A 12,500-nucleotide genomic window follows, 5' to 3' on the forward strand; every position below is an offset into this window, starting at 1 on the left:
CGTTACCATTCACTTGTTTTGGGTTTAGTTGGTATCTTTTTTGTTTTTGTCTTTTGTACGTACCCAGGGGCGTGTCCACCAGGATGGCGTTGTAGAGCTCGGCGGGCGTCTGGGCGATGTTCACCGCCTCCATCTGCTCGAAGCTGCCCAGCGGGTGGCACTTGGGCACCAGCTCGGAGATGGCCCGCTGGTGCAGGGTGCCCGTGATCAGCAGGATGACGTTGTCGATCATGTAGCTGTACCTGGAGGCGGAGGGTAGGTTAGAGGAGGGGGGTTGTCATGGCAATGGCAATGGCAGAAAATCAGTGCTATGGAACTGGTGGTAGGATCACTGGGTGAGCAGCCCTTTTATTTTTATATTAAAATGACTGTATTGATGCTACAGAAGAATTTCAACCGCTAATTAGTCTACACTGTAGTATAAATAGGCTATCCAATAAGTATAGGCTTTTTACTTGAATTATTATTGAATTTAATTCATAATTTAATCTACAAAACATCAGCATACAGTGAAAAAAAAATCCCAATCACAAAATTCTAGATCAAAGGATATTTTGGGCATTTTTGCTTGTGAAAATACTTAAAAATGTGAATCAATTATCAAAATAGTTGATTATTATTTTTTGTTTTGATTGATTAATCGACTAATGACTAAAACTGCTGATGAAACTGATAAATGATTTGTAACTGATTGATCTGAGGTGTAATTCATCAAGAAATAAAAACGATACCATGATCTCAGTTAGGAGGGAGCCAAAGAGGAAATGATGGAATATTACGAAGGCAATTTGAAAAATTAGTAATCGTCAATAGATTTGGGGGATTTCTGTGCTAGCTGATAGCTGAAGGTCATTTTAGAGAAATGTGATTGATTACTGCTTAATCAGCATCGACTCGACCCAATGCTGAAGCTACAAAGCAACGCAAGTTTCTTTGATAAAAAGAGAAATTCTCCAGCGTCGTACGAACCTTTCCTTCTCTGCCGGACGAGAACGTGTCACCGAGGCTCTCCCATAAGTTTTTCTTGTTTAAAACGCCGCCAGGTTTTATTTCCTGAATATCAGAACGATAACCAAAACACAGTGTGTCATCTGTGCCTGATGTGAAGGATGCTGCTGCCACGAGGAGGCAAACTTCCTCTGACTGTTCTGTCAAACTGCAGTCGATTGACACCAGATGAAAACATTCAAAGTTGCTGAAGATAAATTGATAGGAAGCAGATGACATAAAAGAACAGAAGACAAAAAAAATGGTACAAATGAAATAGATTTGCAGATTTTGCAGGAAAAACTGTCATAAAAATTGTTTGTATTTTTTTTTTTTCAGTTTAAAGTCAATGTCAGATAGATTTTTTTTTTTTAAATGGTGTTTTAATTGCTTTCTTTGCAGGGCTGAACAACCGCAAACTCGCAGTGTCAAGTGCCCCGAGTGTGGAGGAAACAACGATACACATGCCCAAAGCCTTTGGCAATGAAAGCGGATGGCGAACGTCAGACGCGTGGTGTCGTCATTTGTTGGATAAGTTCGCGTCGAGTGGATGATTCTCAATCACCCCAAAATAAAATTCAGATGAAGCACACCGTGCTGTCGTTGCAATTTTCAAGTAAACTTCAGTTGAAAGACTGCTGACAATCAGTTTCAAGTGATATTCAGAATGGGTTTTCAATTTGTTAAGATTCTGAACCAAGATGCAACCGGTGCTATTACGATATTTACAAATCAAATAGCATTTCAAATTTTCTTTTATTGATTTATTTTTTTTTCATCGAAGCATACATAAAGAGATTTGATTACAGTTGATCTCTTGGTTTTTAATGACTACACAGTCGAGCAAAACTTTTACTAAGCTGATACATTCTTAGCTGACAGTCTATAGGAGACCCATTTCGTAAATATAGTTAAGTTTGCTTGTTAGAGATAAATAACTCAAAAGCCCCTTTCACAAAGTTTATATCTAGCATCTAAGGAACCAAAAGCTTCATGTCAACTGTGTTACACTTTGTAACACAGAAAGTTTCTTCTCTCCATACAGTCGCTGGTCTCCACGCTGACAGAGTTGTTCTTGGATAAGACTCCACAGGACTGCCCATGGAGCGGGCAGAGGGGCAGGCCAGGGTACAACACGTCATCCCCGTTCACCCACAGCCAATACCCGGCCAGGAAACGCAGGCCCACCCACACCTGCAGGGGAAAGAAACAACCGGTGAACCCGCCTTTAGGGTGAATTCACAGAGATTACAAAGCAGTGAGTCCGTTTTGGGCCCTAGTGGCCAATCACAGCACTGCAGCAAAAACATCTCCCCCAGAAAGCATTTTACCCAAAAAACACAAATTCTAAAGACCAACAATTTAAATTCTAACTATTTGTATTGGTAATTAAGTTTTTTTTAAAAACTAAAAACTAAATTATCTCCCACAGCCTAGAAAGCATTTTACCTATAAAATGCTATTTTTTTAAAAAGATATAAAGCGCGATGAATCGGTTTATAGTTCACCAACAATTGCAATTCTAACTATCTGTATTGGAAATTAAAAATAAAAATGCAAAATATATATATATATATATCTCCCGTAGCCCAGAAGGCATTTTACCCATAAAACGCTATTTTTTAAAAAAGTTAATAAGAACGATAAAACTGGTCATGAGTCACCACCGACTGCAATTCTAACTATCTGTATCGTTAATGATGAAGGTTTAACATTCGTAGGCTACATGGGTTGGGCCGAAGGGCTCAGACCAGAACACCTGTTGGAGGTCCAAGTCATAAAAAGTGTAAAACCCCCGTCAGCTATGGTCATCTAGCCGAGAATAAAACATAGCATGGTTACAGAGGAAGAACCCACCTCCTCAGTGTCGGCCTCCGTAACCTTGTACATCATGTAGCGCTGATCTTGTCCCGGCTGCACGCTGAGCAGCTCGTGGCGACGTTCGCCGTCGGTGATGCTTCGGCAGTGTTCCAGCGCCTCCTCCCACGTCTTGTTCTCCTTCACCAGCACCAGGTTGTCCTTCATGCAGACGAAGGGAAGTCGGGAGGAGCAGTCTTCGGTAGCCATGTCTTTGTCGGTCAAGGAGATGGTGACGCAGTCGCCGTTGTTGCTGTTGTTGCTCGGCGCCCATTGCCTGTGGTCCGACGCGCCCGCGGCCCACTTCCACGTTGTCCCTGCAGGTGTTGAGCAAAACAGATGAGGTGAAAAAAAATCTGTTTACCGTCTCGAAGAAAATCAACTATCAACCGAGGACCAACCCAAAGAAAATTTAGCAAATTCTACATTTGAAATAAAATGAGTCTTTACTCCTTTTTCTTCTCTATGAGCAAATTGCATGTCAGTTTTCTAAAAAAAATAAATAAAAGGAAGTCTTCAAGGTTGTTTAAAAGTTTTAATCATGAGGGTGACAGCAAGAGAGTTTCATTGTTGTGATTGCTTGGGGCAGATTTTTTTCTCCAGGAGAATGCTCATGTTTAGCCACTTATGGTGACCGAATCGACTTGATGCCATCTTCAAAAAATAACAAAAAAAAAAGTACAAATGAATGGGTTACTTGACTACATCAGAATAGTTTATAAAAGCGCGACAGCTGTGTGAGTCTTTACCTTCTCTGTGCAGTCCAATCCATAACAGAAAGTCCTCAGGAATATCATCTGTGTGCTCAATGCTTTGGAAAACTGCCAGATCATGATACTTGTCCTGGCAGTACTGTTGGGCTTCAGACCACGTCTTTGCCTGAGGTATGAATTTGTACTTAAAACTGTCCGGAGGTGCCGTTTGACAGATGAAGGGATACAATTTATCACATCCGTGGCCAGAAAAGCTTTCGGGAGAAATTGGAACAATAAAAGAAGAATTTGATGGTTAAATTGCAATATTTCCATTTTAGCAAAAATAAATATTCAGAAGTCTTTACAGTTGACTGTGTTAAAAACAATATATCCTTCCTAGCCTATAAAAAAGATTAAACATGCAAGTGGGATGGTTTAATATGCATATATTCGCAACACAAACTGATTTCTAAACAAGCAATAATCAACATCATTAGGTCACCCGTTGGTTTGTGAACGTCCGTAATGAAGCCTCGAGTTTGGAATTGGGCCGGCGCCATCTTTCTAGTTTGGAGCTGGAAGTGACCATATTTGGGAGAACCGGTGGGAGTAGGGGGTAGGGGCTAGGGGGAGCTGACTCGATCTGATTGGATAGCTGTAACCTAACCGCACCACAGGCCTGTCAATCAAAGAGACTCGCCCCCAAAAACAGGTCTTTTTGAAACTTATTTTCTAATGAATGAGGGATTATTTTCAGATGGACCTCCAGAAAACTAATAAGAAGGAGTGAATTTAGCTAAAAACACAGAGATAACTCGTGGAGACATTTTTATTGACTGAGAATTTGATGAGAGAAGTTGAATGGGAGTCTATGGAGCCGGATGCTTTCTTGAGCTGACCTCTAGTGGCCCTCGGAGGTATTACAGTTTAAGGCACCTCCACATCAGCCTCATTTTTCAGACCCGGAAGCTACGAACACTTTTATATCCAGTCAATGGTTCAGACCCTTGTGGTTGCCGTAGTAATAGTACGTAAATCTTTTAGATGTCATTCACTAAAGTGAATACTTCGAAATCGTTTTCTGGTGGTCCATCCGAAAATAATCCCGTCATTAGTTATAAATTAGACCTCAAAAAGTGGTATATTTGGTGGCGTGTCTGCTTGATTGACAGGCCTGTGGTTTCAGATAGGAAGGCGGGGTCACAGTCTAAATAGGATCACATTTGGCTCCAAGATAGCAAAATGGAAACGACCGAAATCCCGAACTCGAGGCTTCAGACGGCAGCTCGCAAACCAAACAGTTGACGTCGGGCTTGATTGACACTACAATTCAGTTATAATGAATTCCTGATTTGGTACATTGAAGTGCACTCGAGTTCATTGTCGAGCTCTCTCAGCATCCATACTCACAATCTAAAAGACTTAACTTCAGTCACGACTCTGTGGTATAATGGAGCCCAATGGATTAATATTACAAGATATAAAACTCCACAACAGGCTCAGGAAACATGTTTAGCAGTTAAGTGTAATTTTAATTGAAATCTGCTCGACAAAAACACTGCTGAAATCTTTAAAAGGTGTAAAGAACAGTTTCACATTACTTTAAGGTGTTGTAAGAGAAGGAAGCACATCTATCGTAGGAGTCTGGCTCGCCGTGTCCCCAGTGTTTGTAGTACTTTGAGAATCCATCTGTATTGATCCAACTCCACCCAGATAAACCAGGCTGGGTCGTTTCTTTGTGCAAACCGACCCATGCCTCACGATTGTACACACGACCCTGAATCTCAGACTGTTCGAAGTAGGTGGCCAAACTGGCGTGGTGGCTGTTTGGACAAAAGTTCAAACAGTTTCATTTGCACCAGTTTTCTGTCAGAATACAAGTGAAAACAAAACGACATTTTTGTGATTGGAGATTTTGCTCATTTTGCTACAAATGGAAAATAGCTTAAATAGTTTGCTTTATTTAGCTAAAGTTCTTGGACTCCAATTTCAAACAGCACAGAAGACAACAAGTAGTAACATGCTGCAGTCCAAATGTAGATCAGGTGAGAAACTTTGACATTGCAGACATGCTGACTTTTGGCTTTTCGCGCAGCCACCTCAGCTAGGTAGGTAGGTAGGTATTTACTTTATTAATCCCCGAGGGGAAGTTTTTTTTTTACCTCAGCTACCTCGCTCTGTGGCAGAAATTAAAAATGAATTTTCATAAAATCTCTAAAAGAAAATGAGAATGAATGCACACTTCCATCTGCTACTGTTACAGAGTAAATATTAGGTGGCAGCGTTTTTCTAGTCAACAAGATGTCAAAGTTTCCAATGATGGGGAAAAAAATTGAATAAAACATCATGAAAATGATATGCATGTTGGATTCATGTATTATTTTAACGAGCATTTCAGACTGCTCCACATTAATGTTTTTATTTTCTCTACGTGAGCTGAAGCTTTGGTATAAAATCACATACCTCATGTACTTTGTCACAATTAGACATGCTATCATGAGCTAAACACAGCTGAGCCTGATGGGAATTTGATTTGGCAACCATATTTGGTCATAAAACAACACAATAAAATGTTGGTCATGTGATTAAACAAAGAAATAAGCAAAAAAATCATAAGATTACTCGAGTCAGTAGGTAACATCATCAGGAGCCCATAAACGTCCTCTGAATCCATCCAATAATTGTTGAGAAACTGTAGCTTTACAACAGTAAAGTCAATTACAACAATTATTACATTTCTAAAAAGGCTGCTGCCAGATGGGTCTCATTTGACCAAAAATAAATTAAAAAACAACAAAAATACTATCATGTTAAAACATGCTTTAGAATGACCACACGTCTGCTACCGTACACAAGAGTGTATTGGAAAGCCACCGCTTGATTAACAGTAACCAGATTCAGTTTAATGAGTAAATCTACAAAACTAAAGTCATTCCCATCAGCATCAGCTCTCAGTTACCCTGCTAAACATCAGGATATTAACCTTTTGATTTTTCCTTTTATTCTCAATGTTACTTTCAAGCCTTACTTTGACATGATCAAACAATTCTAAATTATGATAATCTCCAATAGCTATTGAAAATAACATAAATAAAAAAAAAAAAAAAGGAAATCCCCACCTCCTGCAGCGGTCTTGGGCTCCCTGCCAGGTTAAAAAAGCTTGACTGGACCAGAAATATCTTGACAACACTGATCCCAGCCCAGAGACGGCACTGCTGCCGAGGAGGATGAGGAGGAGGACGAAGGGTCCAGGGAGCCTGCTCTTCATCACTGCCATCATCAAGACTCTGTTGTACAGAAAGCATTATGTTGAGCCACGATGTGTAGTCGGCAGAAAACATTTTTCTTTTAAATCATGCAAGCAGATGAATTCAGCTGCTAATGTCTTCACATTAACTTGTGATGCTAATTTGTAATTGTAAGGAAATGAAAAAAAAAAGTAATAATCACACAAACTTGACTAAAGTGTAAAAGTGTGAACAAATTGGTGCAGTTACCTGTCCGGCTGCATTTGCTCTGCTGTGAAGTGGTTGGAGAGGAAACACTCGCTGCCGATGCACGTCTCCTGACTTTGAATCTCGCATTTGAGACAAAGTAATAATTTGACTTGCAGACAGATTTACACAAACAATCAGCAGCCTGTCGATGGATATTCAGAAAGGATTTGACTGTTGGCAAATGAAGGGCCCTTCTTGGGCACAGGCTTGAAAAATCCCCAGCACTTTGTTGTCACAGATCATATATCGTAGCCAGCCATTTACAAACAGGATTCAACTGGATGAAACCATAAAAGAAAATGTTTATGTGAAAATGGCAGTGCATAAAAATACAGGGGACATAAAACACAATCTCGAAAGGCCGGTTTATGAAACGCTGAATGAAGCTATTATATCCATCTTCATAATCACAAGGTTAATATTATGTTGCAGGAAGTGTCTTATCAGATCACATTACATTGCAGCAAGGTTTGTCAAAATGTTTTTGGCAGGACAGCTCTGTGTTTTTTCGTGTGGTTTGTTTGCTACCTTGAATAAAAGGGTGTGCGTTTATTAACGCTTCGGTAATGTGCGTCTTAAAACGGCAGCTGCCTGGCAGCCATGTTTTCTTAGCATTAGCACTCACCTAAGCTAATATGTCAGGGTAACCAAGCTAGCCTATCTAAAAGCACGAGAGATTCGTGTGAAGGAAACCGTTTACAAGTTGTTTACTTGCGCGACACGTTGAAGGCCGACGGTTGTTCCGAGAAGATTTAACTCCACAGAGGGAGGAGGTCGGGGTCGATGGATGGATTAACTAAAACACTACACACAGATGTTCTTTTCCCCGTTTAAAACACAGCAGTTGTTGTTAGTTGTTTATTTTAACCAAAGTCCTCATCCCTACCTGACTAAGCAGTTTTCCTGTTAATTAGTTTCATCACATCGTAAATTAGATTAATTGTTCAACACCTCATGCCTGCACTACAAAGCCTAAACTCCGGATGTCTTTCCATTATCTGGTTTAACTAAACCTGACAAAGGAGATCGCGCTAAACGGACACACAAAATGATGGTTATCAACTCTATAAAAAAAATTAATAATAAATAAACCCAGTGCTTCGTAATCCAGCTACGAGGGTGTTCCCATAAAAGGGGCGGGGCTTGCGTCATCTGACCAATCACAAATATGCACACCTGATCTCCCTCGCCCCCCATAATGAATACATGTTTGACCTGACAATCTTAATCATACACAAAAAATTAATTATTTATTTGATGTTATTTCAACTAATTTCACCTGAATGTACTTTTAAATCAACATTTTTGCATGCTGTGTATTTCCTTTTTTTTGTGCAATGAGTCAAACCGTTGGATGCACTTCATAACTGCAATCACTTTGCAAGTAAACTCCAAATTGTATCTGAAACAAAAAGAAAACAGGTCTTGGTAATCACAGATCAACACCCAACAGTTTGTATCGGGACTCATTTTGTTTGTCCAGTTTTATGATGAACTACAGTAAAAAAAAAAAAAAAAAAACTAATTTGCCTTGTCCTATATTCAAAAACCAGCAAGTACCAAGTTATTCAACAAAAAAATGTTTACTTAATAATTAGTACCAACTGCTTTCTTCAAATATTCCTAATAGTGTTAGTGTGTTAAGCTCGCTCTTTCAACTCTCATTCACCTGGGTGGGCCATGCTCCTCTCCAGCTGCTTCAGGGATTCTCCCGACAGCACGTGGATCTCGTCCTTTAGCCGCCGTTGGCCGTCCAGCGTCAGGTGCCAGAAGCACGACTTCCTCTTGCCATCTCTGCACAGCATGTTGCAGGTTTTGCGGAAGCTGCTGTTGAAGCACAAGTTGTGTCGGATGGTGTTCTTCCAGCCGTCGGGAGCCGTCTGAAAGAAGGCGAAGTGCTCTCTGGGGAAGGACGGGAAGGGATACGAGGGAGCTCAAACCAAACGTCAACCTCTATGGTAGAAAATCTAAGCTGACGCTGAAGTGCTGCAGTTCCTCGAACGGCCACTAGAGGCCGGCTGGTTAAAATGACCCTGTTTCGATCTCCATAGCGCATTTTCTCGTTGATGACGACTAAACGAGAGTGCAAATTTTGTTACAACTCCCCCATTTAAATTCTGTTGAGGCCGGTTAACAGCTCCACCCGCACACCGCCTTACTCCTGGCTAATTCCATAAATGGGCGGAGTCAGACACTGCCAAGATGGCGATGGCCAAAGCCAAACCAGAACCGAGCTTCGGAACAGCTGGTCAGGAAATTTATGGAGGTTATATTAATTTTTTGTAATTTGTTTATGGTTCAAATCCCAAAAGAATTTTTTGGGGGTTTGTCGCATGTTGCATGTTCTTCCAATGTTGTACATGGCGTCTTTCGTAAATGTTGCATTCTTCCAATGCAACATTTGGAAATTACCCAGAGAGCCTTTAAGTTTTCTCTCTGATATTTCAGAATACACAATTTCTTTTTCTAACCTTTCAGCAGCTTCAGAAATGCCTGACTTACAAAACCCAACATAAACAAAACCCTGATGTTTGCGTTATCCCGAACCATCAGATCCTGACCTGATAAAGTTATAAATCTGTTGGACTTTGAGGCTCCCAGTGTGGCTGCTCTTCAGCGCTAAGGCAATGAGGATACAGTAGTTCACCGGTGGACGAGGCCAACATCCTGGGTTCGAGGTCTTTATGTCCTGGAATTACAAAAGACACCAAAAGCTAATCTGCACACAATTTGCTGACGAGACCTTTTTTCCCCAACACCGCCCAACCTCAACAAACTACTGCAGTGAGAAGAGGGTAGATTTAAAAACAGAAATCTCCGCATTAGAGAGCATAAACCGCTCCAAGTTCTGCAGGTTAAATCCCTGGAACCTGGTCATAGCTGGCGTCCTCACCCCGGGTTTTGTGGTCCGTGCCTTGCGTCTGTTGTTGGCTGGTCGACAGGAGACGTCTTCATTCTTGATCTAAAAAAGGTCAAAGACGGCGAGATTACATTCATGACCGTTTTAAATACTGGAATTTGAAGAAGCTTATTGGTATTGCTAGCCACTTGTTGTTGCCTGGTAAAAGACGCCACGTACAACTGATATTAGTGATCTGTATTTGGAAATTATCTCAGTTTTGCCACATTCAGTTGGTGGTAAATTTGTCGGTCATTTATACACTAAATATTACATTTTACACTGTATGTAGCTATTTATAGGTTAGCTGTGAGTGTAGGTCGAAGCATGTCACCACACACACACGGGAAGTGCTCAGTAGTGTGTACCGTGTAGTCAGTGGAGGAGGCGACACAGTGCAGTCGTTCCCCCTGGACAGAAGTGTCATGGAGGGCGACCATGTGAAGCGCAGCTGCAGGTGGATGTTGGATCTCTGGAGGCTCCAGTAGTCGAGAAGCTTCGGCCGGTTCAGTCTGCTCATCGGCTGCATTTTCTCTGTACTGGATCGGGCAGGCGATGTTGGGGTTCACCAACAGCCACAGGTTTGGTTTAACGAAGGTGTCTGGTGGATAAAAAAAAAATAACACCGATAGGGTTTTTGCGACCCACAGGTGGGACTGAAGCCGTTTTATTTTGGTCGCCAAAACAAATTTTCAGAAAGATGTAAGACGCCATCCCTGCTAGCAATCACATTTAACAGCACGGACGGAACTGTCGAGGGATTGGCGAGAAGAGAGCGCCTCCTACTGAGGAGAAAAATCAGCGGCAAAAGCCATCCATAGATCTTTTTTTTAAATGTGATTTTGGCTTTGATGGCTGCTTTTAATGTAGCATGAAAGGCCAGCATAATTTTTTTTTGTTTTATTAATGAGGAAAAACACAAAACCAGAGAGCCTGTTAACTAAATATTTCTTAACATTTAAGAAACATTAAATCTGGTTAGTTTTTTGTAATGAATCAAAAAGGATGCAAGTTAACTTGGACCGATTCACTCATCTGATGATTATCTAATAACGCAAATAAGCATATCACCAAAAACTATCCCTGTAAGCCTAAAGGATATACAATGCATTGTGCTGGGAAACAAACAAATAAACAAAATGGTTAAAAAAAACTTCCATAAAACAAATTATAGACAGCTGTCAGGTTTCCTTTTCTAAATAGTATAAATATTTCTCATAATGAGGGAACATGACCCAGTGACGTGTTCATTAAAACACTGAATCAGGCATTCATTGTTCATTTAAAAAAAAAAAAAATTGGCGACAAAATTAAGAACATCTTTAATCAAAAAAAATATAGTGACTTTTTTTTTTTTTTTTTCCTCAGAGCTCACCTGACATTTTGTCGTACCAGATGAATTCGTCTTTTCTTCTCGAGGCTCTCGCTGAAGGCCTCTGGACCACGTACTGATCATTCAGTTTGTCATCTGTCATCAGAGATAGGGACACACACACACACACACACAATTATAAAATGTGCACTTTAAAGCAGCTGATTGAACAAAATCTACATGTTTCTACCACAAACTGTCTCCACTGATCATCCGTGTTAATCATCCTTTAACTTTCATATATATACATATATATATAAACACAAACACACACACACACACACACACACACACACACACAAAGAGGAAACAGTCACCGTGATAAAACTGGTCAGTGGTTTTTGCCAGTTTCATCTCCTTGTCCATGTCCCAGTCCGTCAGCCCCACAGAGCAGTGCAGGTCAAACAGTCCGGCTGTGGTTTTCAGCCGTAAGGTCATCATGGCTGGACGACTTTCAGAGGTTCGTTTCCCTCTCGGTCCGACGGGAAAACTCTCCTGACGAGAGGAGCAGGAGAAGCCGTCGGGCCGTCGGACTCTTCCACTGAATCAGCAGCTGGAGCTCAACGGCCTGATTGGACTCAATCACAGGTAACGGAGTTCAGCCTGTGATCAAAGGAAACCTGCAGTTTGTCAAAGTCTCCAAACAAATCTAAACTTGTGTTTTTTTGAATGCATAATAAAAACGTTTTAATTTTTTTCACCAGGTTCTAAATATTTTTTTTAAGTTTAATGAGTTGAATACCACCTTTTGATTCTAGACTTTATTATCAAACAACTGAGCAAATTCACTGCAGAAGAAGACCATGAGATGCACGTGAAAGCTCTGGAAAAACTTAAGTGGAACTTTACAAAGTATTTTCTTTTGTCTATTTTTTTTGTTGTTTTAATCCAGTGGTAGTTTTTAAAATTTAGCTCAAACTTTCTGAAACACAACCGACAAGGAATCTTCATCTAAAATGAAGAAGCTCTTGAACAAGGCATGAAATGATGAAGGCACCAGTTAACAGAAAATGTAAACGATACTTTGGTGTTTCATATTTTACCTTTTTGCTGACACTGGGTTGGTTGGCTCGTTTGTTTTGTGACTGCGTTTTGGGTTGGACAGTATTTATTTTCGTTTTATATTTTTTGTTGGGTGTCGTTAGATTTTTATGTTCACATTTGGTATTTTTGACAATAAAAATAAAATGGTT

General features: G+C 40.5%; 3 protein-coding genes across 3 annotated transcripts in view; all 3 read right to left on the reverse strand.

Annotated features, from left to right (window-relative positions):
• LOC138213866 (V-type proton ATPase subunit d 1-like) overlaps nt 1-232 on the reverse strand; it is a 4,599-nt gene extending 4,367 nt beyond the window's left edge. The window contains exon 1 of the mRNA XM_069175182.1: nt 64-232. Coding sequence (XP_069031283.1) covers nt 64-232 — 169 coding nt within the window. The remainder of the gene's footprint in view (nt 1-63) is intronic.
• A 1,540-nt stretch (nt 233-1,772) lies between these two features.
• LOC138213844 (macrophage mannose receptor 1-like) lies at nt 1,773-8,217 on the reverse strand. Its single transcript, XM_069175144.1, has 6 exons — nt 7,037-8,217; nt 6,659-6,826; nt 5,141-5,362; nt 3,594-3,811; nt 2,845-3,161; nt 1,773-2,181 (listed from the first exon to the last, which is right to left on the reverse strand). The coding sequence occupies exons 1-6, from the start codon at nt 7,048-7,050 to the stop codon at nt 1,993-1,995; spliced, it is 1,128 nt and encodes a 375-aa protein (XP_069031245.1). The 5' UTR covers nt 7,051-8,217; the 3' UTR covers nt 1,773-1,992.
• A 93-nt stretch (nt 8,218-8,310) lies between these two features.
• LOC138213846 (forkhead box protein N5-like) overlaps nt 8,311-12,500 on the reverse strand; it is a 4,472-nt gene continuing 282 nt past the window's right edge. The window contains exons 1-7 of the mRNA XM_069175146.1: nt 11,625-12,500; nt 11,311-11,403; nt 10,304-10,536; nt 9,930-9,998; nt 9,598-9,725; nt 8,706-8,938; nt 8,311-8,438 (exon numbers count right to left, since the gene is read on the reverse strand). The exon at nt 11,625-12,500 is cut by the window's right edge and continues 282 nt beyond it. Of these exons, the coding sequence (XP_069031247.1) occupies nt 8,410-8,438; nt 8,706-8,938; nt 9,598-9,725; nt 9,930-9,998; nt 10,304-10,536; nt 11,311-11,403; nt 11,625-11,748 (909 nt within the window). The 5' untranslated portion in view covers nt 11,749-12,500 and the 3' untranslated portion in view covers nt 8,311-8,409. The remainder of the gene's footprint in view (nt 8,439-8,705; nt 8,939-9,597; nt 9,726-9,929; nt 9,999-10,303; nt 10,537-11,310; nt 11,404-11,624) is intronic.

This window comes from Embiotoca jacksoni, unplaced genomic scaffold (genome assembly GCF_022577435.1).
Source record: "Embiotoca jacksoni isolate LCO1_2020_lvr unplaced genomic scaffold, fEmbJac1.0.p SCAF_64, whole genome shotgun sequence".
Classification (NCBI taxonomy): Eukaryota; Metazoa; Chordata; class Actinopteri; family Embiotocidae; genus Embiotoca; species Embiotoca jacksoni.

Excerpts from the sequence above, each read along its gene's own strand:
- LOC138213844 (XM_069175144.1), bottom strand. Across the intron at positions 5,363-6,658 it reads GCCCAAGACCGCTGCAGGAG|CCACCACGCCAGTTTGGCCA; the intron begins GTGGGGATTTCC and ends TTGTCCAAACAG. Across the intron at positions 3,812-5,140 it reads TTCTCTTACAACACCTTAAA|CTTTTCTGGCCACGGATGTG; the intron begins GTAATGTGAAAC and ends TTCTCCCGAAAG.